Source organism: Malaya genurostris, chromosome 3 (assembly GCF_030247185.1).
Source record: "Malaya genurostris strain Urasoe2022 chromosome 3, Malgen_1.1, whole genome shotgun sequence".
NCBI lineage: Eukaryota > Metazoa > Arthropoda > Insecta > Diptera > Culicidae > Malaya > Malaya genurostris.
Window position 1 is genome coordinate 23,895,572 of NC_080572.1, and position 27,504 is coordinate 23,923,075.

The 27,504-nt window shown below is 36.9% G+C and overlaps 1 protein-coding gene across 1 annotated transcript in view; it reads left to right on the forward strand.

The window, feature by feature from the left end:
- Nucleotides 1-530: 530 nt before the first annotated feature.
- Nucleotides 531-27,504, forward strand: part of LOC131434593 (uncharacterized) — a 114,553-nt gene continuing 87,579 nt past the window's right edge. Inside the window, exon 1 of the mRNA XM_058601443.1 lies at nt 531-700. Coding sequence (XP_058457426.1) covers nt 677-700 — 24 coding nt within the window. The 5' untranslated portion in view covers nt 531-676. The remainder of the gene's footprint in view (nt 701-27,504) is intronic.

A 27,504-nucleotide genomic window follows, 5' to 3' on the forward strand; every position in this document is an offset into this window, starting at 1 on the left:
GGTTTGTTAGCGTTGGAGCGAAATCAGTGTTTTCCCAAATTGCTCCAATGTAGGTATTACATTTTCATTAGTGTTATTGTTGCATGCGCCGAAATGGCATGTTTTCGCGTTGGTATTCCGCTACACGTACATCGAAATCGTAACCGCCGTTGTATGTAGATGATGAAGAAGTGATAAAAGCGTAGCTATTTTTAGTACCGTTGTGGGACAATTTGCCGATGTTGGTACCCAGTGCCGTTTCGTTGGATTCGTGATCATATGGGAGAGAAGGAAAGATGCTCCTCCATGTGGTAAAGATAATCCCTCCTCAGGGCCGAGAGCACCTTAGACCTGCCGAGGTTTCTGCGAATGTATGGGCAGCAATGGCTGTGAACATTTCATGCATTATCGTTTCTTGTGGTTTTAAAATAACGATAAAACCCAATTGTACAATGCTGGTATGAGTGTCTGTGGTGGTTCGCACCAGCCGGAGTGCAAGATTTACACAACCGCACTACAGATATAACTTAAATGCAGCGGGAAGAGTCGGATTCAGTCTGGGTCAACGATCAGGGCGGTGGCAATGTAATATTCTGTGACAGAATGTTATCCCGAGCAATCATTTTTGATGTGGAGATATAGTATGCTGTAACTAATGTGGTCGTGATTGAGCAAGTCATATCACTTACTGTGAAGTATGTCACATGAAATGAAAATTTCGGTAAGTTGAAGTGAACACGTTTCTTGATTGTAAAAATTTTCTTTCAAGGTGCAAAATGAAATATAATTGACAGAACATACTTGAGTATTTTCGCAATTTAACAGAACCAACAAGAATCTCTATAAATGATTATTTTCGGAGATGCTCTCAGTTTTTAATTTTTTGTTATAAAGATAGGACACTTTGGTGAAAAATAAAATGGATATAAATGTAGCAATTATTTTTATACCTTAGCTATGTAGGGAAGAATTCTCGGTTACCAACACCCTTTTCTTTTAAGCTTAAAACTTCTAAATAAGTACACATTATGCGGACATATATATATATATATATATATATATATATATATATATATATATATATATATATATATATATATATATATATATATATATATATATATATATATATATATATATATATATATATATATATATATATATATATATATATATATATATATATATATATATATATATATATATATATATATATATATATATATATATCCATGGTAAGCTGAAGTCCCTAGCTAATAGCTGTATCAGCAACTAAGTTGAATCAATCGATTGAAAAAACTTTATTATCTATTAAGTAAAGCGATAAATTTTGGCCATTTCAAAACAGGTATTCGGTCACCGGTACCCCAAGAAATTTCGCTAAAAATGGAAAATAATAAGTAAAAACTGCGATTATTCAAAGAAAAACCTGTTTTAATCCACCTAGTGGTGTAATTATGCCTTTCTCATGTACATATAATATTGTGGTATTCTATTCAAAAATTTTCTCTTCGATTTTTTAAAGAAACCAAGAGATTGTTTGTGCATTAACTAGTATAGCATACAGAATAAAACAGTGCTTTGATTGCGTAGGTCATCCTTAAGAAAACAAAGTGGGTTCACTATTATATGCACTTCCGGCACCGGAACCCGAGAACCGGTATAATCAAAGTCGGTTCGTATGGCCACCAACTAACATGACATACAAACTCTACTAGTACGCACTCTAAATTACGATTTAAATGTTTGTTGCATCCGAAAATATGCAGTAATTTTGGTAGGACCATAAGAACTTTTAATTGACCCTAAGATTGGGAATAACGGTTTAGAATACAGTTTATAACAATTTTACGATTTTTGTTCCGCCAGTTTAAGTGACAGTGTACTATATTGAACACACTTTACCCTATAACTCCGGAACCAGAAGTCGGATTCGGATGAAATTCAGGAATATATGACTACTATTTCCGGTACTTCCGGAACCGGATACCGGGAACCAGGATAGCCGGAATCGGGTTGTTTAGTTGCCTACTGGTAATGACTATCGATTTGTGTAGTTTTGAGACCAGTTATGAATTTTTTTTTACGTTTTTTTGTTTCGCCGGTTCAAGTGACGGTGTACAATATTGAACACATTTTACCCTATAACTCCGGAACCGAAAGTCGGATCCGTATGAAATTCAGGAATTCCATATGGGACCACGAGACCTTGAATCTAAGTTTGTCAAAATCGGCTCAGCCATCTCCGAGAAAACCTAGTGAGATTATTTGACACATACACACACACAGCCATTGCTCAGCTCGATGAACTGAGTCGAATGGTATATGACACTTTTTTCACTAGTCGGTTTTTCAAGTGATTGCATAACCTTTCTATATGAGAAAGGCAAGACGAGAATTTATTCTTTTTGGAGGCGTTCAGGACAAAAATCTTCATTGTCTGATGGTGACTTCACCTTGGCTCTCTTGGCTAATGATTTGGATGGTGGTGCCTTTGATGTTGATTAGGTCGGTCTTCCATCGGCTTCGCGGGATTGAACACGTTGGTGCAGTCGAATTTATTGGCTTCTTATCCACTAAGCAACGTTTAATGGAATTAATCAGTGGATTAAAGTTCATTTTCCTTGACTTGGACGATTTGTTTAAAGTCGCCATGGCTAACAGAACCAGAAAACCAAAGTTTTTACTTATATGACGGATGTATTGAAGCCGTCAAGTTGTCCACGTGTTGCATATCACCCGAGATGCTAGGTAATACAATAATTTTAGCTAGCAAACACAAAAAGATCGCGCCAATTTTCAAAAGGCTGTAATTTCTGACAAATGTCTTCAAATAATCGAAGTTTCAAAAGTCTGTAAAAAGTCTTTAGGTTCACATGTTAACTAATAAATTTGATAATTTACCGACAAATTTAGCAGACTTGGCATCTCTGCATATAACTGACAATTTTTCGCGGTTGGTCGAAAAAATTGGGTACCGGTAACCGAACACCTTGAGGTGCCGGTAATCGAAATCGGTAGACATTTCAAAAATGACGAAAACAAACTTGCGAAAATTTGGTGGCATCCGGTATTAAATCACGAAATAGATCGATTTCACCACATAAAAATTCAATCCACTCACCTTTTTGATTGGATTGAGAAGCAATTTATGGTTTATGGATTAGTGAGGCGAACCTTAAAATTAACTTAAACGTGAGACAATCAATTAAACATTCCATGAGATGTAGAAGTGAGTTCCTCTTTAAAGTTATTGTCATTTTAGGGTACTTCTAGAAGCGGTACTCAGAGACCAACATAATCAAAAATAGTTCGTATGTCCATGAATTAGTATGACGAATAAATTAAATAATTTTGAGCCCCACTTTGAAGATTTTTTGATATCGATGATGATATCTATGAAGGTTTGAATTTTAAAAACTGATCACCCTGTAATTTCAAAAGTGGATGTCAGAATCGGATAAAATTCACCAATTTTTTACGGAACCATAAGTTTATTTGAATTTGAATATTGGTTTGTTAAAACACGTTGACGGACAATTGCGGCTATAGCTGTCAAAACGAAGTTCACAATGTGGCATGACTGCTATAGCCGTCCAAAACGAAACGGTCGTTTTTAGACACTACGGCACTATAGCAGCCATTTATATATTTTTGTTTGATTAAGAACTAACATTTCGTGTAAAACTCCCAAAAATACTTTGTTGCATACAAAAATTGCTTGTTTTAACCATTAAACCTGTCATTTACGTTTTTAAATTTTTGCTGTTATAGCCGCCATCGTCCTATCACTTAGTGTATAGAGTCCGCTGGCGCCATGACGGTTATAGCCGCAACCTAATTAAAGGTACTAAATTAATCAAAATTAAGTTTATTTAAGCAGAAAGAGTAAAATTATACTTCTAACATTCTAAAAATCACAAAAACATATAGTGTCAATTTTCGAACTTCGCTTGTTCCTACTGTCCGTCAACGTGTTAAATTCGTTTTGGCCTTCTTTCAGCTTCTCTATTCTCGATACTTTTGGAAACGGTATTCGAAAATCGGTGTAGCCGAAGCCAGTTCAATTCGCCTAATGGATTGTTAACCATTTCATTAGATTCGAAATTTTTGAAAATCAGTGTAGCCTTCTTAGAGAAATCGTAGTGCGTTCCACATAAAATTTATGGATACCTTCCGGGATCGAAAACCGAATACTGGTGAAACTGAGAGAAGTTTGTTTGGCCGTAGACTCTCAAAATCTTTGAATCCGAGAAACCCGATAAATTTATGTGAAATTTTTACACTAAATATCCTGTATCTCCTGAACCGGTAGTCGGATCTGATTAAAAAACAAGCAGTTTTTATGGTACCCTAAGATCTTTTATTGGAATGTAACATGGACGAAATCGGTTCAACCATTTACTAGCAAAATGAGTGACATTGTTTTAATTTTATTTCATATATCATCCTGTATCCCCGGAACCAAAAGTTGAATCCAAATGAAATTCAGAAACCTTGTATGGGAGCAAAGGACTGTCCATTTGAGTCTAAGTTTGTAAAAATCAGTTAGGCCATCTCCGAAAAAAAATGAAATTATTTTTCACACACAAATTTGCTTATCTCGACGAATTTCTTCGAATGGTATAAGGGTGTAAGAAGTTGTGTTCTTTCAGTAATTATTGTTGCCAGCAGTATAAATCAATATAAATATGAAACTGTTTTGATTTTGAAAACACTGCCTGCTTTCTAATACATATGTCATGTTTGAACGATTATGTTGCCGAAAACGAACCGTGCTAAAATTGCAACGTCATGAAAAAGGTTGCTGTGCATAGTCTTCTAGCTGCTAAGAAACAATTGCATAAAACAGTATTGAAAATCGATAAAACTGATAAATACCATCAAATTGGAAAAGATTTGAGGTCGATTTGGAAATTTTTTTAAGGTTTTTCCCCATTTTCAGTGATGGTGTACAAGTTTTAACACAATTTACCCTATATTTCCGGATCCGAAAGTCGGATCCGCATGAAATTCAGGAATAACAGGACCTTTCATTTGAACCTAAGTTTGTTAAAATCGGTCACGCCATCTATGAGAAAAGTTAAAACACATATTTTCATTTTTTTGCACATTTTACCTCATAACTCTCGAACCGGAAGTCGGATCCAAATAATATTCAGGAATTTTGTATGGGACCTCAAGACCTTTCATTTGAATCTAAGTTTGTGAAAATCGATTCAGCCATCTCTGAGAAAAGTTAGTGCACTTATTTTCACAATTTTTTGAACATTTTACCCCATAATTCCGGAACCGGAAGTCGGATCCATATAATATTCAGGAATTTTGTATGGGACCACAAGGCCTTTCATTTGAATCTATGTTTGTGAAAATCGGTTCAGCCATCTCCGAGAAAAGTTAGTGCAAAAAAGGCGGGTGGGTAATGTCAGAGACATAACTGGATGTCGTGAATACGAAAACAAATGACATGTTCCTTAACACTTCCGAATATCAAATAGTTGATCAATTGTATGAATTATGCAAGCATTCCCCTTTTCCACATTTTTCGCAAAAACAAAGAAGGCTTCACTTGATCTCGATTACTGTGAATTTCACACAGCGAAAAGTGCAAGAATCTAACCAAACTGTTCTACATTTGCACTAAACTGAGGATATTTTCTTTCGATTTGCGAACAACACATCCTAATAGTTCTTCAGAAAACTTTTAGAGCCATTAGAACGGCTGATTTTTTATAATGCTCTCCAACGTTGCTTTTTCATCCATCGAAATGACTGGCAGCTGTGACGTAATCGCTCTTGTCGAAAGCGAAACTAGCTGTGCAGACGACACAAAACACATCTGCTCGCAGTGGCGATAGAATCCAAACTGATTCAATTTTTGTTAAGAGATTTCCTTTTATTTGATTTCGTTTGTAGCTTTTTCACTAATGGGCGGTCCTAACGGCTATAAAAATAGCCGCATACAGAATTTTTATGTCGATTATTTCATTTCGGATTTGCAAAATTTTTTGAAAAAAACTATCAATATGCTGTAGGGATTCATTTCCAGCATTCAGAAGGGTCAAATTGCGTAATTCTCTACGATATTAAACTCGGAACATTTTTCGCAAAAAAAGGCTTCACTTGATCTCGATTACTGTGAATTTCACACAGCGAAAAGTGCACAAATCTAACCAAATTGTTCTTGATTTGCACTAAACTGAGGATAATTACCTGCGATTTGCGAAAAACAAATCCTAATAGTTCTTTAGAAAAATTTTAGAGCCATTAGAACGGCTGATTTTTTATAATGCTCTCCAACGTTGCTTTTTCATCCATCGAAATGACTGGCAGCTGTGACGTAATCGCTCTTGTCGAAAGCGAAACTAGCTGTGCAGACGACACAAAACACATCTGCTCGCAGTGGCGATAGAATCCAAACTGATTCAATTTTTGTTAAGAGATTTCCTTTTATTTGATTTCGTTTGTAGCTTTTTCACTAATGGGCGGTCCTAACGGCTATAAAAATAGCCGCATACAGAATTTTTATGTCGATTATTTCATTTCGGATTTGCAAAATTTTTTGAAAAAAACTATCAATATGCTGTAGGGATTCATTTCCAGCATTCAGAAGGGTCAAATTGCGTAATTCTCTACGATATTAAACTCGGAACATTTTTCGCAAAAAAAGGCTTCACTTGATCTCGATTACTGTGAATTTCACACAGCGAAAAGTGCACAAATCTAACCAAATTGTTCTTGATTTGCACTAAACTGAGGATAATTACCTGCGATTTGCGAAAAACAAATCCTAATAGTTCTTTAGAAAAATTTTAGAGCCATTAGAACGGCTGATTTTTTATAATGCTCTCCAACGTTGCTTTTTCATCCATCGAAATGACTGGCAGCTGTGACGTAATCGCTCTTGTCGAAAGCGAAACTAGCTGTGCAGACGACACAAAACACATCTGCTCGCAGTGGCGATAGAATCCAAACTGATTCAATTTTTGTTAAGAGATTTCCTTTTATGTGATTTCGTTTGTAGCTTTTTCACTAATGGGCGGTTATAACGGCTATAAAAATAGCCGCATATAGAATTTCAATGTCGATTATTTCATTTCGGATTTGCATAATTTATTGAAAGAGACTATCAATATGCTGTAGGGATTCGTTTCTAGCATTCAGAAGGACCAAATTGAGGAACTCACTACGATATTCACCACTTTTGGAAACATTTTTCTTGAACGATTTGTTGTACAGCAGCAGCTATTTTCTTCTCTTCCTCAGAACGCGTTCTGATTGGCTGGTGTTGACATGGGTCAAATGAGATAGGTTTTTCAATAGTGTACTATTGAAATACTTCAATGCTCTTGCTATACACGTTTAAGTTGAAAAATTTCGATTCTATTGGTAGTTAGATTATATAAATCCTTCCACAGATCACTGAGCTATGAGCTTTCAAAATACGAGAAAGGCAAACGCGCCATATGAATTATCCTCTTTGATACTCGTTTATACCAAACATTTCAGAAAAGTTTAATTTTGAACTATTTGAGATTTTGTCACACAACTGAAAATTTTATCATAAAATTGTGATCATATTTCCGATGGCATGTAGCAAAAATTATGTTGATTCGTTAGATACAACAAGAGATATTCACGATCAAAAACTTATCACTCTCTCAGAGGGTAAATTTTGAAAAGGCACCCCATAGTAAAGTAAGTCGTATTCACGACAAAAAACGTTACATACACACATACGCACATACACACACATACACACACAGACATTTTGCGTACTCGACGAACTGAGTCGAATGGTATATGACACTCGGCTCTCCGGGCCTCGGTTCAAAAGTCGGTTTTCACAGTGATTGCATAACCTTTCTATATGAGAAAGGCAAAAAGATAAAAAAAGAATTCAATAACTCGGCAATTATATCACGTTGTTTTGTACCACACGGTTCCATAATAAACGTTGAAGAAGTCATTTATACGATAAGGAAAGATAAAAATATGTCTCTCAAAAAATAATAAAAGTTATTCGTGTTCTACATAGGTAGGTATTATTTGGTCCACCCTGTAGGCTTGCGGATTGGTCTTCCCAGCGGTTGATGGTTCGTTCCATACGCATCGCCCTAGATAATCGGTAATACCTTATGTTTGAACAGTACGATCCCATGGCAAGGTTTGTCTTTGAATTTCAGTTCAGCGTCAGTTTACCTGGTTTCAGACTGTATTATGTATGTTTCCTCCGTCTCCTTAAAGTTGCGTGTTATATTGTCAATGTCATCAGCGAAATTAAGTAGTTGATTGGACATTCGGAAAAACGTGTCACTCGTTTATGTTTAACTCGCCCTCCAAAGAAATGTTGAATAGCAGACACAATAGGTCTATTATTAGGGGAAGGTGTTCGGTTGCCGGCACCCCACCGTAACTTTTGACAGAAAGCAGATAGCGTCATTAGGAGAAATGTCATGTGTGTGTAATAGCAGCACATTCTTTTTGTGCCGAATACCGAAGCAAACAGACGCTTGTACTTTTTGCTGCATTCAAAACAAATTTTAATTGAGTGAAAATCAATACAAAAGCATTTTGTGACTTTCTTTAAAGTTTCATAAATTGAAAAGCATTAATCGGAATGGTGAGTGGATTCAATATTTATGAGGTGAAATCCATCTATTTCGTGATTTAATACCGGATGCTATCAAAATTTTCGCAAAAAAAGATTTGTTTTGTCATTTTCAAAATGTCTACCGATTTCGGTTACCGGCACCCCAAGATGTTCGGTTACTGGCACCCCATTTTTCTCGACAAATCGTATAAAATTGTTAGTGATATGCAGGCTGCTGTCGAGACAAAGCAAGCCAAACTTTTGGCCAAATATCTAGCTGCTCATACAGCAGATGCTCCGGCTAAGGAAAATACGTGGAAGACCGGTCAAATCAACACCAAAACGTGCCACCATCCAAATCATCGGCACAGGCGAAGCCACCATCAGACAATGAAGACTTTTGTCCAAAATGTCTCCGAAAAGTATAAATTCCGGTTTTCCTTTGAATAATTGAATTCTTTACTTATATTTTTCCCAAATTTCTTGGGGTGCCGCTAACCGAACATCTTTTATGAAATGGCCAAAATTTATTACTTTACTAAATTGATAATAAAGTTTTTTTAATCAAAGGAATCAACTTAGTTTCTTAATCAGTTGTTAGCTAGGGACTTTAGATTCGATTAATGTATAGATGTACACATAATGTGCACTAAATCGGAAATCAAGAATGTACTTCAATTCAACAGCAACAATAAAATTTGTAACAACAATGAAATGCTACATTTATTCCGAACACGGAAAGAAATCCGCTACTGCTGTCATGATCAGAAACTCATTAAACCGATCATTTTAACTTCTCATGAAACCATGAGCCATAAGTTTGCCCATGGAAATTTATCATGGTCCGAAAAAGCGTTACTTGAGGAATGTATTTCTTTCACAGCTCGTAAATCCATTTTTCTACCCGGATATCACTTTGAACCCTCTGCTTCAAGTTACGTGATGAATTGCCTAATAGATTAATGGTAAGGCAAAAACAGACATTGAAAAGCAAGAACTAACGAAAATGTTCACTTCACTCCTGTGGCATATTCGTTTCATAATTGTTGTATTTTACCTACCGGCTGGAGAATTGACCGAAAATTGATATCATAAGACACTAAGCAAGGCTATGCTTTTCAAAAGGCAATGCTCACCGTTACATTTTGTATGAATATATCTGAATGTATTCTTACATATTTGATGTGAATGTATATTCCGAGAGCTAGTGTAAACCGAAAAATAAATTCGACTGTGAATTTGGAACACCATCTAACGAAAATCAGATTTTTTTTGTTTAATTTGTTCCAAAGTTATAACAACACAAGCTGTATTGATTCACCTAAATATTTTAAATAAGACAATTTTTTAAACGATATCTCTACAAAATATGAGAAAGGGAAAAAGGAAAAAAACAAACGGGTACAGGCGCGGCAACTATGGGGGGGAAGGGGGGGGGGGGGGGGTTGGAGATCAAAGCACTTTTTGCCCCTCCCAAAAGATTTATTGGAGGGGCCATGCCCCCCAATATTTTGGCAACTGGAATAAATATTAGAAAATTTGCTAGTTCAATGATATGTAGTAATAATTTTACTCATATACCATTCCATTCAGCTCGACGAACTGGGCAAATGTCTGTGTGTGTGTGGGTATGTGTGTATGTATGTAACAAAAATATGCACTCACTTTTCTCGCACATGACTGAATCGATTTTCACATACTTATATTCAAATGAAAGGTCTTATGGCCATAAAGCCTGCTAATGAATGTCTTCCCGATCCGACTTCCGGTTCCGGAGATACAGGATGGCATGCACAAAAAATGGAAAAATATGCACCCACTTTTTTCAGAGATGGCTGAACCGATTTTCACAAACTTAGATTTAAATGAAAGGTCCTATGATCCCATAGCCTGCTATTGAATTTCATTTGGATTGAATTTCTGGTTCCGGAGTTACAGGGTAATATATGAAAATTAGAGAAAATATGTGCAATCAATTTTATCGGAAACGGCTTAACCGATTTCCACTAACTAAGATTGAAATGAAAGGTTTTATAATTTCCTAAACATTTTATTTCGGAACTATAGTGTGATAAGTGAAAAATTCTCCACAAGCATAACCGGTCTAATCAGCGTTTTGTAGATAGTTACCTTCGTACAACGGCGAATTTTGTTCGATCGAAGCGTCCTGCGCATTCCAAAGTAAGCACGATTTCCTGACAATATGCGTCTCTGAATTTCTCTGCTGGTGTCATTGTCGGCAGTCACCAGTGAGCCCAAGTACACGAACTCGTCGACCATTTCGATTTCATCACCACCAATCAGAACTCGTAATGGGTGGCTGACATTATCTTCTCTCGAGCCCCTGCCTTTCATGTACTGTGTCTTTGACACATTGATGTCTAGTCCGATCCGCTTGGCCTCAGCATTTAGTCCTGTGTACGTATCCTCCATCTTCTCAAAGTTGTGTACCATAATGTCAATATCATCAGCGAAACCAAGTAGCTGGACGGGCTTTCTGAAAATCGTACCACTTGTGTCTATCCTCACTCTTTTTATCACACCCTCCAAAGCAATGTTTAATAACAAACACGAAATCATTCCTTTCGCGATCGTCGTATCGATCGGATGGTAGTTTGCATTAGAGCAGTTGTACGTTAATCCGTTCTTCTCCGTTTTAAGGTCATTTTATATTAAACCTTTTATATTCGTGAGCTGGTGCTAGATCAATAAAGTATAAACAATAAATACCGTTAGACAGTGCCGAGTGTTATTGTATTAAAACAATACGAACATTTCGAGATATTTTAACGCGCTCAATTTTCTCAGAGATGGCTGAACCGTTATTAACAAACTTAGGCTCGTTAGAAAGCTACTTTTGGGCCATTGATCAAGTTCAAAGATCAAATGGCTGTGACTTTTGGTTCCGGAGATATGATTGTATAAGTGACGTAACCGACAAAACGCGTTGTATTTCTACGCGCTCAATTTTCTCAGAGATGGCTGATCCGTTAGAAAAATTTTGATATTTTTTTCTAAGTCCCAAAAAGTCGATTTAAAAAAAAATCGAGATGACGCTAAATCTTGAAGTTTCATGCAATTCTAAGCCTTTTGGCATCAAAAACTTTTTATTTCGATTTCGGAAATTTCATGTACCATCCTCCCCCCTATGGTGATTTTTCAAGATCTATGAAAATGCCACTAAGTGGACTAAGAAGGTTTTTTTAGATTAGCATCACTCTTCTTATATAAATAGGCAACCTAAATGCCAAGCGAAAAACGTTACCGAGTATGTGACATAAACACTGAGGCATGCTTTTGTGAACCACTCGAATCAATCTGAATTAATTGGTGTCAAAAATTTGTCAAAATTAGTGTCAGAAATTATTTCATAAAATGATATAAAATTCATGAGACTGCTTTGAAGAAAGAGAAAGGCATTATCACACCATTAGGTGGATTAAGAAGGGTTTTCCCTTCGTGTCTCTTTATCGTCCACTTATATTGCCACTTCCCCTATAATTTACGCAGAACCTCAACCGCGCTATGGCAAGTCCATTAGATATTTCCCTGTCCCCAAAGATATAATGGAAACAGATTCTAAATCTCTTTCAAACAGTAAGACTCACCGGGTTAAACAGTATCCCGAAGAGCCTTCACCCTCGGCCGGGCTTTATGTGGTTTATTTTCGGACCAAAGAGAAGAATAACCCGTTTAATATTCTTAAAATCTCTAAAGATTTGGCGTCAAAATATACAACTGTGAAATTTATCTCAAAAATTCGTTCCGATAATCTCAGAGTCTCGTTGACCAGTCTGAAACATGCTAATGAGGTCGCTCGAAACGATCACTTTACGCGGGACTACCGCGTTTACATACCAGCTCGCGAAGTCGAGATAGACGGAGTGATCACGGATCCAAGTCTGACATGCGAGGACATTCTCACACATGGGTCGGATGTTTTAAAGATCCCTTGCTTAAGAATGTCAAGATATTGGACTGCAAACGTTTGTATTTAGTATCGATCGCCGCGGATGGGACAAAGTCTTATCCCCACTCGGACTCGTATCGAGTGACCTTCTCCGGCTCGGCCTTGCCGAAATTCGTTCTCCTGGACAGGGCTCGTCTACTGTACTGTACGACTGTTTGTACCACGAGTCATGAATTGCACTAGTTGTCAAGGTATTTTGATGACTTTCCTACCAAAAGTTAAAATGTTTTTGATGCAGCTAACTGCAAAATGGCCCCTACTCTCAGCAATCGTATTCTTCGATGGCTATTTTTTCGAACGAGGTCATGGAATCGAACATTGTTTTACAGGGGGAATGTAGAAGTATCATCCCGAAAATAGATCTTTTAAAATAAATAATGATTTATCTAGTAAATAATCTGAAATCTGACACATTTGCATTGTGCTAAACTTGGTTATCTTCTGATGTATCACTAAACTTCCATGATTTCAACATTATTCGCCTGGATCGAGGAGGATTACTTCTGGGGATCAAAAAGTGATATTTCTTCTATCAAATTAAGCTCCCCTCGATACCAGGTATTGAAATTGTCGCATGTCATATCGCAATTAAAGGCAAGGACATTTGTATTACTTCTATCTACGTTCCCCCAAGAGCCTCGGTTGGGTACCACTGGCTCAGCAGTATCATGCAACTTCTTCCCGCACCGACGTTGGTTTTAGGAGACTTTAACTCTCACAGTACGGGATGGGGCTGTCTTCATGATGATAACAGATCAGCAATGATCCATGATATTTGCGACAAGAAATGACATGAATTCCTGCACCACCAGCAAGACCAAGTGCGCTGGATTTATCCATTTGTTCGACCTCGTTACGGTTGGATTGCATGTGGAAGATAATCCCCAATCCCCACAGTAGCGATCATCTACCTATCGTAATTTCAATCACCAGCGGTTTAAGGTCATCGGAAACAATCAATGTTTCGTATGCCTCACACGAAATTTTGATTGGAAATGCTATGCAATATCGATGTCTGGGAAACTATAAACAACACAAGAACTTCAAGCTTGATTCTCGACACTGCGATACAAGCTCAAACGAAACGTGTACCCGGCGCGAATACTAACATCCGTCCTCCCAACCCGTGGTGGGACAAAGAGTAAAAAAGCAAAGCCTTGGTATTACATTCCTGTAGTGGAATTTGACCTTCTGTTTCAACAGACTTCGCAGCCGATTCAGAGTATACAGAACCATTGCATGACTGGTGCTACGATTCTACTGACACTACGAATTCTTCCAGGTCGGGGCTTGAACATACGACAACTGGTTTGTTAGACCAATGCCCTATACATTGAACCGCCAACCCGGGACCCTGGGACAAAGAGTGCTCATCGCTGAACGCGGAAAAATCTTTAGCATTCAAAAAGCTCAGTTAATATGGAACACCTGATAATTATTGGAATTACGCGGCGCTAGATAAGTCAATGAAGAACTTAGTTAAAGCAAGGAAACTAGTTTACTGGCACCGGTTTGTTGACGGATTGACAGACGAAACATCGATGAGCACACTTTGGAACACAGCCCGACGAATGCGCAACCAAAACACAACGAACGAAAGCGAGTAATATTCTAATCGCTGGATATTCGATTTCGCAAAAAGGTATGCCCCGTTTCTGTTCCGGAACAGATCTTCCGCGTTGCGTCATCGAATACAAACGATACAACGTTTTCGATGGTGGAGTTCTCACTTGCGCTCTTGTCGTGTAACAATAAAGCCCCGGGGTTAGACAGAATTAAATTCAACTTGCAGAAAAATCTTCCTGACGCTTGTTGAATTTATTCAACAAGTTCTTCGAGGGTAATACTGCTCCACACGACTGGAGACATGTGAGAGTTATTGCCATTCAAAAACCTGAGAAACCAGCCTCCGATCACAATTCGTATCGGCCGATTGCTATGCTTTCCTGTATCCGGGAGTAGTTCGGCATTTGCCCGTTAAGAACAAATGGCATCCGTATTTCTAGATATCAAGGTGGCTTTTGATCCAGTTTCTATAAATATCCTATCTGGGAAGCTGCACCAGCATGGTCTTTCGCCAGTTTTGAACAACTTTTCATATCTGTATAAAATGTTCAAAACGATATATGTAACAATGAGAGATTCTCTTTGTTTACTTTCTCTTTTGATTATTACGGCACTCTTAGCAACCCTTCTCTCCAATCATTTACCGATAATAATAACTAAAGCTATCATCTTTTAATCTGTTATGGAGAAATTACCGAAAAAAGCAGGAATATTTCGCAATAATCGAAAGAGAAAGTAAACAAAGAGAATCTCTCATTGTTACATACGTCGTTTTGAACATTTTATACAGATATAATATATTGTCCGAGAAACACATGTATTTCGCGCATGGTGAATTGTCGACAATACGATTTAGCTACATGGGTCTTCCATGCTTAAGCCCCTTTTATACAACAACTTGCCTACGACAGCGTTGTGTCGATTATTGTTAGCAGCCCAAAGCTGCCGATTAGATCTCCAAGGACCATTACAAGATACACTCCACATCTTATCTACGTGGGCTCTACAACTTGGTATCGAGTTCTCTACAGAAAAAACTGAGCTGGTTGTATTTTCAAGGAAGCGAGAACCAGCACAACTACAGCTTCAACTAAGAGGTGAAACTATAGCTCAGGTCTTCACATTCAAATATCTCGGGGTCTGGTTTGATCCCAAAGCCTCCTGGGGATGTCATATTAGGTATCTGAAACGAAAATGTCAACAGAGAATCAACTTTCTTCGTACAATAACCGGATCATTAATTAACTTAATAAAAGCTTAAGCAGTGTGCCTAAAATGTATTATATTATTGAATAAAAAAACAGACACGAAAAGCCATCACCTTGCCGTAACCCTCTGCGAGTTTCGATGGGACTCGAGTTTATCTCCTATACTCGGACAATGCACATCACTCGATCTATCGTAGCCTTGACCAATCTATCAATCGTATTTTGTCACAAACGATGGTCAAAAAAGGTACAAATCTCATATAACTGTCCGATAAATTCTTCTAGTTTGTAGAACTTAATTCGGCACAACCGGTACCCCCTTTTTCTGTTCCGGAAGCTTCAAAGGTAGTGAAGGAAAACTCCCAAAGTAGAATTTATTTCGTTATCTCAGCGACGATTGAACCGATTTTCGCAAAAATTATTTCAAATATTAACTTATTGTTAACTAATATTAACTTATTGTATCTTAGCTATTGTATAATAAGTGTGACCGAAAGAATAAAAGAATGTCAATGAATTGATATTGCTTTGAAAACCTGTTTTAATCCACCTTGTGGTGTAATGATGCCTTTCTCATATATATAATACTGTGGTATTCTATTCAAAATATTTCTCTTCTATTTTTGGAAGAAACCAAGGGATTGTTTGTGCATTAACTAGTACAGCATACAGAATGAAACAGTGCTTTGCCCTCGTAGGTCATCCTTAAGAAAACGAAGTGGGTTCACCATTATATGAACTTCCTGCACCGGAACCCGAGAACCGGTACGACCACCAACTAACATGACGTACAAACTCTACTAGTTTTTATACGATTTTATCATTGTACTCTGAACGAGGATTTAAATTTTTGTTGAATCCGAAAATATGCAGTAATTTTTGGTAGGACCATAGGTCACTTCTTCCGAGTTTGCAGAACCGGTAGGGTCAAATGATAGGTCTTATCATTTGACGCTACCGGTTCTGCAAACTCGGAAGAAGTGAGATGCATTTTTGAGCATAGGACTAGTTTCTCTCGTCGTTAATCGAAAACTGGGAACCAGGATAGCCAGAATCGGTTTGTTTAGCTGCCTACTGATAATAGCTATCGATTTGTGTGGTTTTGAGTAAAGTTTCTTAATATTTTTGCGTATTTTGTTTCACCGGTTTAAAAGACGGTGAACAATTTTTAACGCACTTTACCTTATAACTCCGGAACTAGAAGTCGCATCCAGATGAAATTCATAAATTTTGTATGGCACCGTGAGACCTTTCATTTAAATGTAAGTTTGTCAAAATCGTTTTCCGAGAAAACCTAGTAAGATTATTTGACACATACACACCCATACATACACACATATACACACACAGACATTGCTCAGCTCGATGAGCTGATTCGAATGGTATATGATGCTTGGCCCTCCGAACCAATTTTTACTAGTAGATTTTCCAAGAGATTACATAACCTTTCCATATGAGATAGGCAAAACACGTCCCTGAAATTGAAATTTATATATCTATCAGTCTGTAATTCCGGAACCGGAAGTCGTATCTCGATGGAATTTGGTAGGATTATATGGGGTTGTAAGACCTTCCATTGGATCTTACGTTTATAAAAATAGGATGAGCGGTCTCTGAGAAAATCGATTGCACGTTTTTAGTTCATTTTGCATATTTTACACCATAACTCCCGAATCGGAAGGTGGATCCAGATGAAATTCAATAGCATCCTATAAGACTACAAGGCCTTTAATTTAAATCTTAGTTGAAAAAAATTGGTTGAGTGGTCTCTGAGAAAATCGAGTGCACTTTTTTATAGGTTCAAAGGAAAAGTCTCACTGTTTCTTACGGAATTCCTAAATTGTTGTGGATAGCATAGAGAACAGACATCCAAGCTAGTAAAAACTTTAACAATAAAGCTGTGTAAAGCATACAAGTAAAAATCCGTTGAAAATCACCGTTGCGCATGACTTTGCACGCATGTATTACCATTGTATGAAAGCTCGAACGCAAGAGGGATTACTGGGCTGTTCGAAGCGCCTCTACAGGAGAATTGCTACTTAGTGATTGCTTTTTAAAACAACCGTTAAATTTCTTACACAAATTGAAATCTTTACTTGGATATCTGTTCTCTGTGATACCACTTCCGGTTCCGAAACTTCAGGGCAAACAAAATTTGTAGATTTTGTTAGATTAAGTCCGAACAAACTTTCCTATTTCTGTTCAATGAACTGAATGAGCTTGTTTTTGCGAATTTCACAGTAATATTTACGATGTTATGAGTAATATGAGAAAGGTATCATTACACCACTAGGTGGATTAAAACAGGTTTTTGGAATATGAATGGGAATGATATTTCAGCTGCGTTATTAATGTCTAGAAAAGTGAATCTCAAGTTTCCAAGTTCCAAACAGTTTAACGAAAAAATTGATCGCAATTTCAGAAGTGCTTTCATAATTAGTTACTACATTTTCGAAACCTTGAACATTTCGTTATCTATCTTCAAAAGCATACGAATACACAGTTCCTCAATGAAGCAGACATTTAATGACTGCGGTGCTTCAAAGATACAATTTTTACCGCCATCGAACCACAGTCACGTACCCATCAATGTAAAAGTTATGTCTTCTTGAACGAACGCTTAGCTCCGGAGCTACATGATAGAGAGTTTCGTTATTTATTTCATCTTCCGATTCCATGCAAGTCATACGTCCTCCGGAGATTCTTTATCAGTAAGGTCAAAATGTAGTCTATCTGGTTTCGAAACAAGCTGGTAACAAGGCCTTCGTCGATAATTTGGAATGTGTGTGAAATATCGATTGGGTGATTGAGAAATTATTTTCCATTATGTTTGCAGAATGTCGTGACACGTGCCGTATTCAATGGTCACTATCGACTTTCCACGAATACCTGTCCAGGCATTTGGGAATAGTTCCTACACACATGTACACCGTCTCAAAACTCTTTTCGAATATTTTTAGTTGGAAGTGAACATGTAGAAAGCGGCACAATCGTACGGTTCAACGACCGGCTCGACAGCTAGGAAACAACTTTCCAATGCGATAAGTTTAATGGAATAAATGAATGGATATTTCCATTCCATTATTCGTAATGTGCCATTTACAAACGAGAAGGCAAGAACCATTATAGTTGAACTTTGGTATACGATTTAAAATAAAAATATATATCGCACTGCACACCGAGAAATACTGCGTTTCAAACCAACCGGCTACTGATGTCGTACTATACATCAATATATAGTATAAATCTGCAATCAATTAACGGATGACGGTGTATAAATGGTAGTGGATATTTAGGTGGATAGAAATGTAGCGATACGTTTAATGCTGTATTTTTCGATTTCCGACTAAATGATTGTAATCAAAATGCATTAGAGTTCCTATCAGATATCCGTTAGATTCACCATTTTGCAGTAAATAACTTAAAAAACTGTTTGAATTCGCAAGGTAGTGTGATACCTAACTAAAGTTTATATGAGAAATCGATGTAAATTTTATTTCGGAATTCACTGGTGCTTTCGGAATCGGTAATCGATAACCGAAACTTGCTTGGGCGAAAAAAGACCACTTGCTCAAAAAACGCAAAAAACGGGTTTAGTCGATTGCAATAATTATCAAATATATTACTTTATCAATGGAAATTCAGATTGCTGTATTTATCAGTGAAACAAAACATTATCACAATCATAAAAACCTGTGGTGTAATGATGCCTTTCTCATATTACTCATTACATCATAATATTACCGTGAAATTCGCAAAACAATTATTAGTTGAACAGAAATAGGAAACTTTGTTCTGACCTAATCTCACAAACTCTACAAATCCTGTTGACCCTGTAGTTTCGGAAATAGTATCCACAACAAATTTAGGAATTCCGTATGTAAGATTTTTTCTTTGAACATATAAGTTTGAAAAAATCTATTTGGACATCTTGAAGTAAGTTTGGTGCAGTTTTCAATAACCATTTCAAATTCTTTTGGAAACCGAATTCAGTTGAATGGAATAGCCGAGGTTGGTTCGTTTGCCAGCAACCAATATGACCTCCAAATTGGAACAGTTTTGAACCTAGTTGAACCTAGACTTACTATCTCATGCTCTATTTCGATTAAACCAATTGAACGATATTTAACAAATGAAACGAACCTGCGTTTCTGTTAATTCTTGCATATGTAAGTCAAGCTAAACAGCATGCATCAGCAGCATAAAACATGTAGTAGAATTATTATTATTATTATTATTATTATTATTATTATTATTATTATTATTATTATTATTATTATTATTATTATTATTATTATTATTATTATTATTATTATTATTATTATTATTATTATTATTATTATTATTATTATTATTATTATTATTATTATTATTATTATTATTATTATTATTATTATTATTATTATTATTATTATTATTATTATTACTATTATTACGATTATTATTGACACCACCGGCACGGTATTACTACACTACCGGCTGTGAAAATTGCATTTTTTTCTAATAAACTTTAATTCATTGACATTCTTTTATTTTTTTATAACATTTATTTTACCCCGGCTTTAAATTTTGTTTATTCTTTCGGTTGCACTTATAAAATACCGAAATTTTTTATCAAGCGCAGCACACATCACACACTAGTAGTAGACAGTCGGCCCTCCGGGCTGGGTTAAAAAATCGGTTTTCACAGTGATTGCATAGCCTTTTTATATAAGAAAGGAAAAAACGTTTTAAAAGCTAGATAACTTGTCAAGCATTCTTTTGAACGACAATTTATTAAAACCATCAATTCTATCAAGATACCGAGTCCTTTGTTCCGGATTATCTGACACACCTTTCACGGCATTGACTTCATCAGGACTCGACAAATGCTAATTGAAATCGTATACTAAGCCTTCTGTACTCAGCTCTAAACTTTCTCCTTATTTGTTGGGTTTCACGGATTTCACGAACTTTTTGGCGACTAGCCAAAGCTATATGAACGAATAAAGATCAGGAAACTACACTGGCTAACGCATGATATCAACGTTGTAGTTCGTAATTTTTTTAACTGTACGGCCAGTATGTTTCGGATCTCACATAAACTGCCATTTCAACGGGATCACGATAATTTGCATATTTCGTTGCCAAAAGGATTAAGGAAGCAAAAGATTGGACCGATTCTGCACCAAGAAAGGCATTCCCACTCTATAATAAGGGGTTTATTCTATAAAATGGCACATTCAATTTAAACCTATTCTCAGATTTTCTAGAACTTTTCAGGGACGGTAAAAAATGAATAAGTTATGATTTACCAAGTTCGTTTTTTCGATTCTGTCTCCCATTTGAAATGTCCATCCTTTTCACTCAGCCATTCAAATTTGTAAAACCAATTTTCCCAGTGTTTTTTAGGTTTTTTTCCCAAATTATCTCCAATTCCATCTTTGTTCCAATAGATAGGAAATATTCACAGAGTTTCGTCTTGATAATTGGTCAGAATTTTGGCTTTTTACAGGCTGCTCGGCCATCCATGGAAGTTGACCATCAATGTCAACTTTCCCTCTCTGAGCAGCCTAGATAGCCGTGTAGTGTCGGTAGCGGTTTCCCAACTGGCTAAGAATAACGCTACGGTCCACCTGTACCGATGGTATAAGTCCACCAAACAGGTAAGCCGTGTGGCATCCGGCGGAATTATTTTTTACCAAGAATTGATCCACTGGTTTCCTGTTCCATGTCGTAAAAGGCCACAAAAATAGGAACTCCTAAGTCAAGGTGTATTTCCGTACCGATGGCTGAATGGCTGCAGGAGGTTAAACATTGCAGTCGTGAACGGAATATCTTGGGTTTTTCCCTTACTGGATACACGCAATGCTTAGCAATCGACTTCTTTGTTCATCGCTTCGGCAAGCAGAGATTAGAAAGCAGAGTGTCTGTGGGTGTCCTCAAGGTGGTGTACTATCCCCACTTTTATGGAACCTAGTCGGTGATGGTTTGTTAAGGAAACTTAATAACCTTGGATTTTCGACTTATGGTTTTGCCGACGATTATCATATATTGATGACCGGTATAAGCATTAACACTCTCTTTGATTTAATGCAGCAAGCCCTGCGATCTGTTGAACAATGGTGTTGTCAGGTTGGATTATCTGTAAATCCGGGCAAAACATCAATGGTGCTTTTCACTCATCGTAGGATAATTACAGGAGCTCGTCCGTTGCAGTTCTTTGGTTCAGAGGTCACTGTGGTCGATCAAGTTAAATACGTCGGGGTTATTCTTGACTCAAAACTGAATTGGTCTGCTCACATTGACTTCAGGATTGAAGGAGCTTGCATGGCTTTCGGCCAATGCAGACGAGCTTTTAGAAAATCATGGGGACTCAAACCCAGATATATTCATTGGATCTACACAACTATCGTTAGACCAATTTTAGCAGGTCTTAGGTTGTCTTGTATGGTGGCAGAAAGGAGAAGTCGCGACAGTTCAGTCGAAGCTAAATCATCTCCAAAGGATGGTCTTAATGGCGATGACAGGAGCATTCACGACAACTCCTAATGCTGCTCTAGAGGCGCTACTGTGCATTAAACCACTACATGTGTTCCTAAAACAAGAAGCATTATCTTGTGCATACCGTCTTACTGGCGCAGCTTGCAAACTTGCGCTCAGACAAGGGCATTTCTACCAGATTTGAGTCTGAAAATGTCAGGGTGTCTACTGCATTTCTCCAAGTATCATTGCGGTATTCTGGTCAGAGCTCTGACTGGACATTGCAAACTCACTTATCACATGGCTACTGTTCAACGTGCTGAGTGTTATTCGTGTGATTTGTGTGAGTGCGATTGTGGTGCTTCATATCATCTGATATGTAACTGTCCCGCATTGACGCAGCTACGTATCCGGGTTTTTGGTTCTTCATACATGGTTGAGTCTGTGTATGCGGAGCTAAAATTGAAGGATGTTCTCTCGTTTCTCACCCAATGTGGTGAGGAGCTATAGTCAGAAGGGTTCATCGTTCTTCCTGGAGTGAATGAATCCCTTCTGTATTCACCTTAAATAGGGTTTGGCAGATTGTTTGGCATCCTTTGGGGGGTGCCGAATTTACTTCTGCTCGTACATGCTGCGAGTCGTTCTGCATTCTTCCGAGAATGGTGTCGCTTTTGTAAGATCTCTAAATCCTCTCGGGGGTTGGAGGTTTTATTGACAGCAGACTGTTCGGGACCTCGTAGAGGTTCAGAATTTCCTTCTGCTTCCACTAAATGTGATCCTCAGCAGATTGTTCGGCATCCCTTGGGGGTGCAGAGTTTACTTCTGCTTTTGTGTGTTTTTGTGTCGTCAATTTTTCCCATCCTCCTAGTCCAACCCTTGCCATTTCCTTTCAATCCTTCCCTCTTATATATCGGGAAAATGATGCTAAAAACAAATTGATGGCAAGGCACAAATCTCCAAATATCAAGGGGAACGTGCCATTTGAGCCAATTTGTTCTGATTCCTGATTCCTGAAAACCATCAATTCTATCAAGATACCGAGTCCTTTGTTCCGGATTATCTGACACACCTTTCACGGCATTGACTTCATCAGGACTCGACAAATGCTAATTGAAATCGTATACTAAGCCTTCTGTACTCAGCTCTAAACTTTCTCCTTATTTGTTGGGTTTCACGGATTTCACGAACTTTTTGGCGACTAGCCAAAGCTATATGAACGAATAAAGATCAGGAAACTACACTGGCTAACGCATGATATCAACGTTGTAGTTCGTAATTTTTTTAACTGTACGGCCAGTATGTTTCGGATCTCACATAAACTGCCATTTCAACGGGATCACGATAATTTGCATATTTCGTTGCCAAAAGGATTAAGGAAGCAAAAGATTGGACCGATTCTGCACCAAGAAAGGCATTCCCACTCTATAATAAGGGGTTTATTCTATAAAATGGCACATTCAATTTAAACCTATTCTCAGATTTTCTAGAACTTTTCAGGGACGGTAAAAAATGAATAAGTTATGATTTACCAAGTTCGTTTTTTCGATTCTGTCTCCCATTTGAAATGTCCATCCTTTTCACTCAGCCATTCAAATTTGTAAAACCAATTTTCCCAGTGTTTTTTAGGTTTTTTTCCCAAATTATCTCCAATTCCATCTTTGTTCCAATAGATAGGAAATATTCACAGAGTTTCGTCTTGATAATTGGTCAGAATTTTGGAATTGGGCGAAATTTTGGGGGGTTCATATCTATTGACTCAAATTTCACTCCGTTGGCTCGGTACTACTCCAAAATATTCCGAGCGCAGTGGCAGGATGTTAGATTGAGTCAAAGCAGAGTTGATCCTTTGTGCTTTCTAATGAATGAGGGACGATCATTAAGGAACTCTTTTGTGTAAATCGTACCGTTGATTGTTTCAGAAGTGATTAAGGGAGGACTTATTTCACCACATCCGCAAATCACTTACCAAACTTGGCAAATTTCGATCATTTCTTCTATCACACATCCTCCGAAACTTAGACCTGGCAATGAAATATACTTGCCCTGGAAGCATAGGAATTGGACGGAATATATCGCTGATGTATTGGTTTCATTCCGGTGTGAAGCTTTTGGCATTTTTTCGACGTGTAATTCAGCACCTTCCGTAACTTAGTATTCTACACACAACCGACTGATAACTTTTCAGCGACATCTCGAATCGACATGTTTGAATTAAGTTCACGTGATTTAGTGATTCGTATCATGAGCACTAACTTATCATTTTGCTCATGTTAGAATCATCAGTAACAGGCATGATCTCATAAGAAGACATGTTTTATGATTTTCATAATTTCTTAATTATGGTACCGGTAATGGATTTTTAACCGTCTTGTAGTAGTGAATTGAACCGACCAAGGTTGGCAGCTGCTAATGCCCCCGGTGTGTGATAATGTTCATGAGTGGTTTATTGGGACAATCGAATCGAATGTTTTTCGTTCTATCAGAGTTGCTGAGACTGACGTTGGATTTGTCGGAAGACTGACGTTGGATTTGTCGGACGAGCTGCGAATAGAAAATACAAAATAGTGGTTAGATCGTTTCTTCCAAGATATTCCATATTTTTCTTGATTAGTTATGCCAGAAAGGCTTTGCAATCTCTGTGAAGACCGACTTTACCATATACCATTCGACTCGGTTGGTGTATGTATGGATGTGTGTGACAGATAATGTCACTCAATTTTATCAGAGATGGCTGAACCGATTTTCACTAACTCAGATTCAAATGAAAGGTCGCTTTTGAATTTTATCCAGATCGGACTTCCGGTTCAGGAATTTTTGGGTGATATGCACCGAAAAATGGAAAAAATGTCACTCACTTTTCTCATAGATGGCTGAACCGATTTTCACGTACTTAAATTCAAACGAAATGCCTTATGGTCCTATAGCTTGCTATTGAATTTCATATTTATCCGACTTCCGGATAATATATGCAAAATATTTGAAAAATGCGCACTTGATTTTTTCGGAAATTTCTTAACAAATTTTCACAAACTAAAAAGCAAGCAAAAGGTCTTGACATTCTTTAAAAAGTCCCGAAAAGTTGATACTGATCCAACTTCCGGTTCCGGCATTACAGCCCGATATGGGAAAAAATTTTAATTTCACAAGAGATGGAAATGAGGTGCAAATATGTGTGAAACTGTCTGCTAAACTTATCTAGTTGGCCGATCTTGTTAGTGTGTGAATATATAAAAATCTACTTTGGGACTACTCCCGATCCCCGGTTTCCGGTTCCAAAAGCACAGATAGTAGTGAAAAAAACTCCAAACACGGAACTCATTTCGATTTCTCAGATTGCTGATTCGATTTTCACAAAACTTGATTCAAATTACAGCTCTCATTGTCCTAAAAGATACTACGTAGTTTCATCCAGACCGTCATACAAAATGACTATGCAAAACCAGTATGCATTGGTACGTACTGGTACAGAAGAAGAAAACACCTCCGCCTTTGCTCCGTTCGCAGTTTTTTTCAATATCCTATAGCGTGCAGGGTTGCGACATTTAAATCTATATTTATAAATCTGTATAGAGAGATCAAAATTCTGTATTGATAATCTGTATATGAAAATTATAAGAATATAAAGCGCACCGAAATAAAAATAGTCATTAAATCGAATCTCAAAATGACAGTTACTTTTTGTTTAGAGATAGCGTTTATCGTAATATAATTGGCAATCATTTCTTTTTACTATCTCATGTTATGACCAGGACCACCATCTTTCTATCTAAACAGAAAAAAAAGATGTCATTATCAGATTCGACTAAATGACTTTTTTATTTGCATATGCAAATTAAAAAAAATTACTAGTGAGAATTGCAGTGTCCTATACCATTTGACACAGTTCATCGAGTTGAGCAATGTATGTGTCATTTAGCGGTTAACCTAAGTTTCTGCTTAGGGCACATAACCATTTACGTTTCGTCTTAGACTCATCAGTGCAGAGCAGTTCAAATTGATCTGCTTAATGCAAACTTAAACAGTTCAACTTGAACTGCAAAGCAGAAGTTAATGCTATGCAAAATACTTTTTAATTGGCACCGAAGAGCCATGTCTTTGCTGATTTCAGAACGAAAACGTTACGTTACCCCACGTGACTCAGATTGGCAATCCACTACATCATCCAGTCATTTACTTGTAAGATACTCTTATGCATAATACAATGTAATATAATATATATATATATATATATATATATATATATATATATATATATATATATATATATATATATATATATATATATATATATATATATATATATATATATATATATATATATATATATATATATATATATATATATATATATATATATATATATATATATGTGTGTGTTTCTGTGTGTGTGTGTGCACTTTTCGAATATAATTTTACCGCTCAATTTTCTCAGAGATGGCTGAACCGATTTTAACAAGTCTAGGCCCGTTTGAAAACTATTGTTGGCCATTGATCAAGTTCGAAGATCAAATGGCTGTGACGTTTGGTTCCGAAGATATGATGGTAAAAGTGATGTAATTGACAAAACGCGTTGTTTTTTTACCGCGCAAGAGATGGCTGAACCGATTTTTAAAAACTTAGGCTGGTTTGAAAGCTACTATCGTACCATTGATCAAGTTCGAAGACCAAATGGCTGTGACTTTTCCAGATATATAATAGTATAAGTGATGTAACTGACAAAACGCGTTGTTTTTTTACCGCGCTTATATACACGGGTACCAAAATTTTGGGATCACCTCTATTTTCGTAAAGCTCTAGTGCTCAAAAGTTTAAACACCTCGAAAAAAGCCCTTATGCAAAATTTGAGCTAAATGGACATGCGTAAGGGGTGCTGCCCGGCGGATAAGGTTTTAAAATTTTCGATCTTGAAAAAGCGCCATAGGGGGGAGTACATGAAATAACCAAAATCGAAAATTTTTTTTGATGCCGAAACTCTTAAAATTTTTTTTTTAAATCAACTTCTAAGTCCCAAAAAGTCGATTTTTTCAAAAAAAAAAATTTTTTTCGAGATGACACTAAATCTCGACGTTTCAGACAATTCTAAGCCTTTTGCCATCAAAATTATTTTTTCGATTTCGAAAATTTCATGTACCCTCCCCTATGGTGATTTTTCAAGATATATGAAAATTCCACTAAGTGGACTAAGAAGGGTTTTTTTTAAATTAGCATCACTCTTCTCATATAAATAGGCAACGCAAATGTAAGCACTAGTTTGAAAAAATGATGCTGACTGTGTGACATAAACACTGAAGCATGCTTTTGTGAACTACTCGAATCAATCTGAATCAATTGGTGAACCCAGTTTAGTAAGTTTCGTACGTTTCTTGCTTCGTCATGTGAAAACCTGTCTAAATCCACCAAGTGGTGTAATGACGCTTTTCTCGTATCAATCATACTATTATATGTAAAACTGCGGAAGTTTTCAAAATATTTTTTTTCCGATTCTTGAAAGAATAACCGAAACTAATATTGACTATCGACTGGGATAGTTTTGAGGCCGGTTAAGAATATTTTTCATGTTTTTTGTATCATTCCTTTAAGTGATGGTATAAACTTTTTAACACATTTTACCCTATATTTCGGATCCGAATGTAACTCTGGAATTTTTTTATGGGACCACAGGACCTTTTATTAGAACATAAGTTTTTGAAAATTGGTCAAACCAGTGCTAAGAAAGGTGAGGGAAA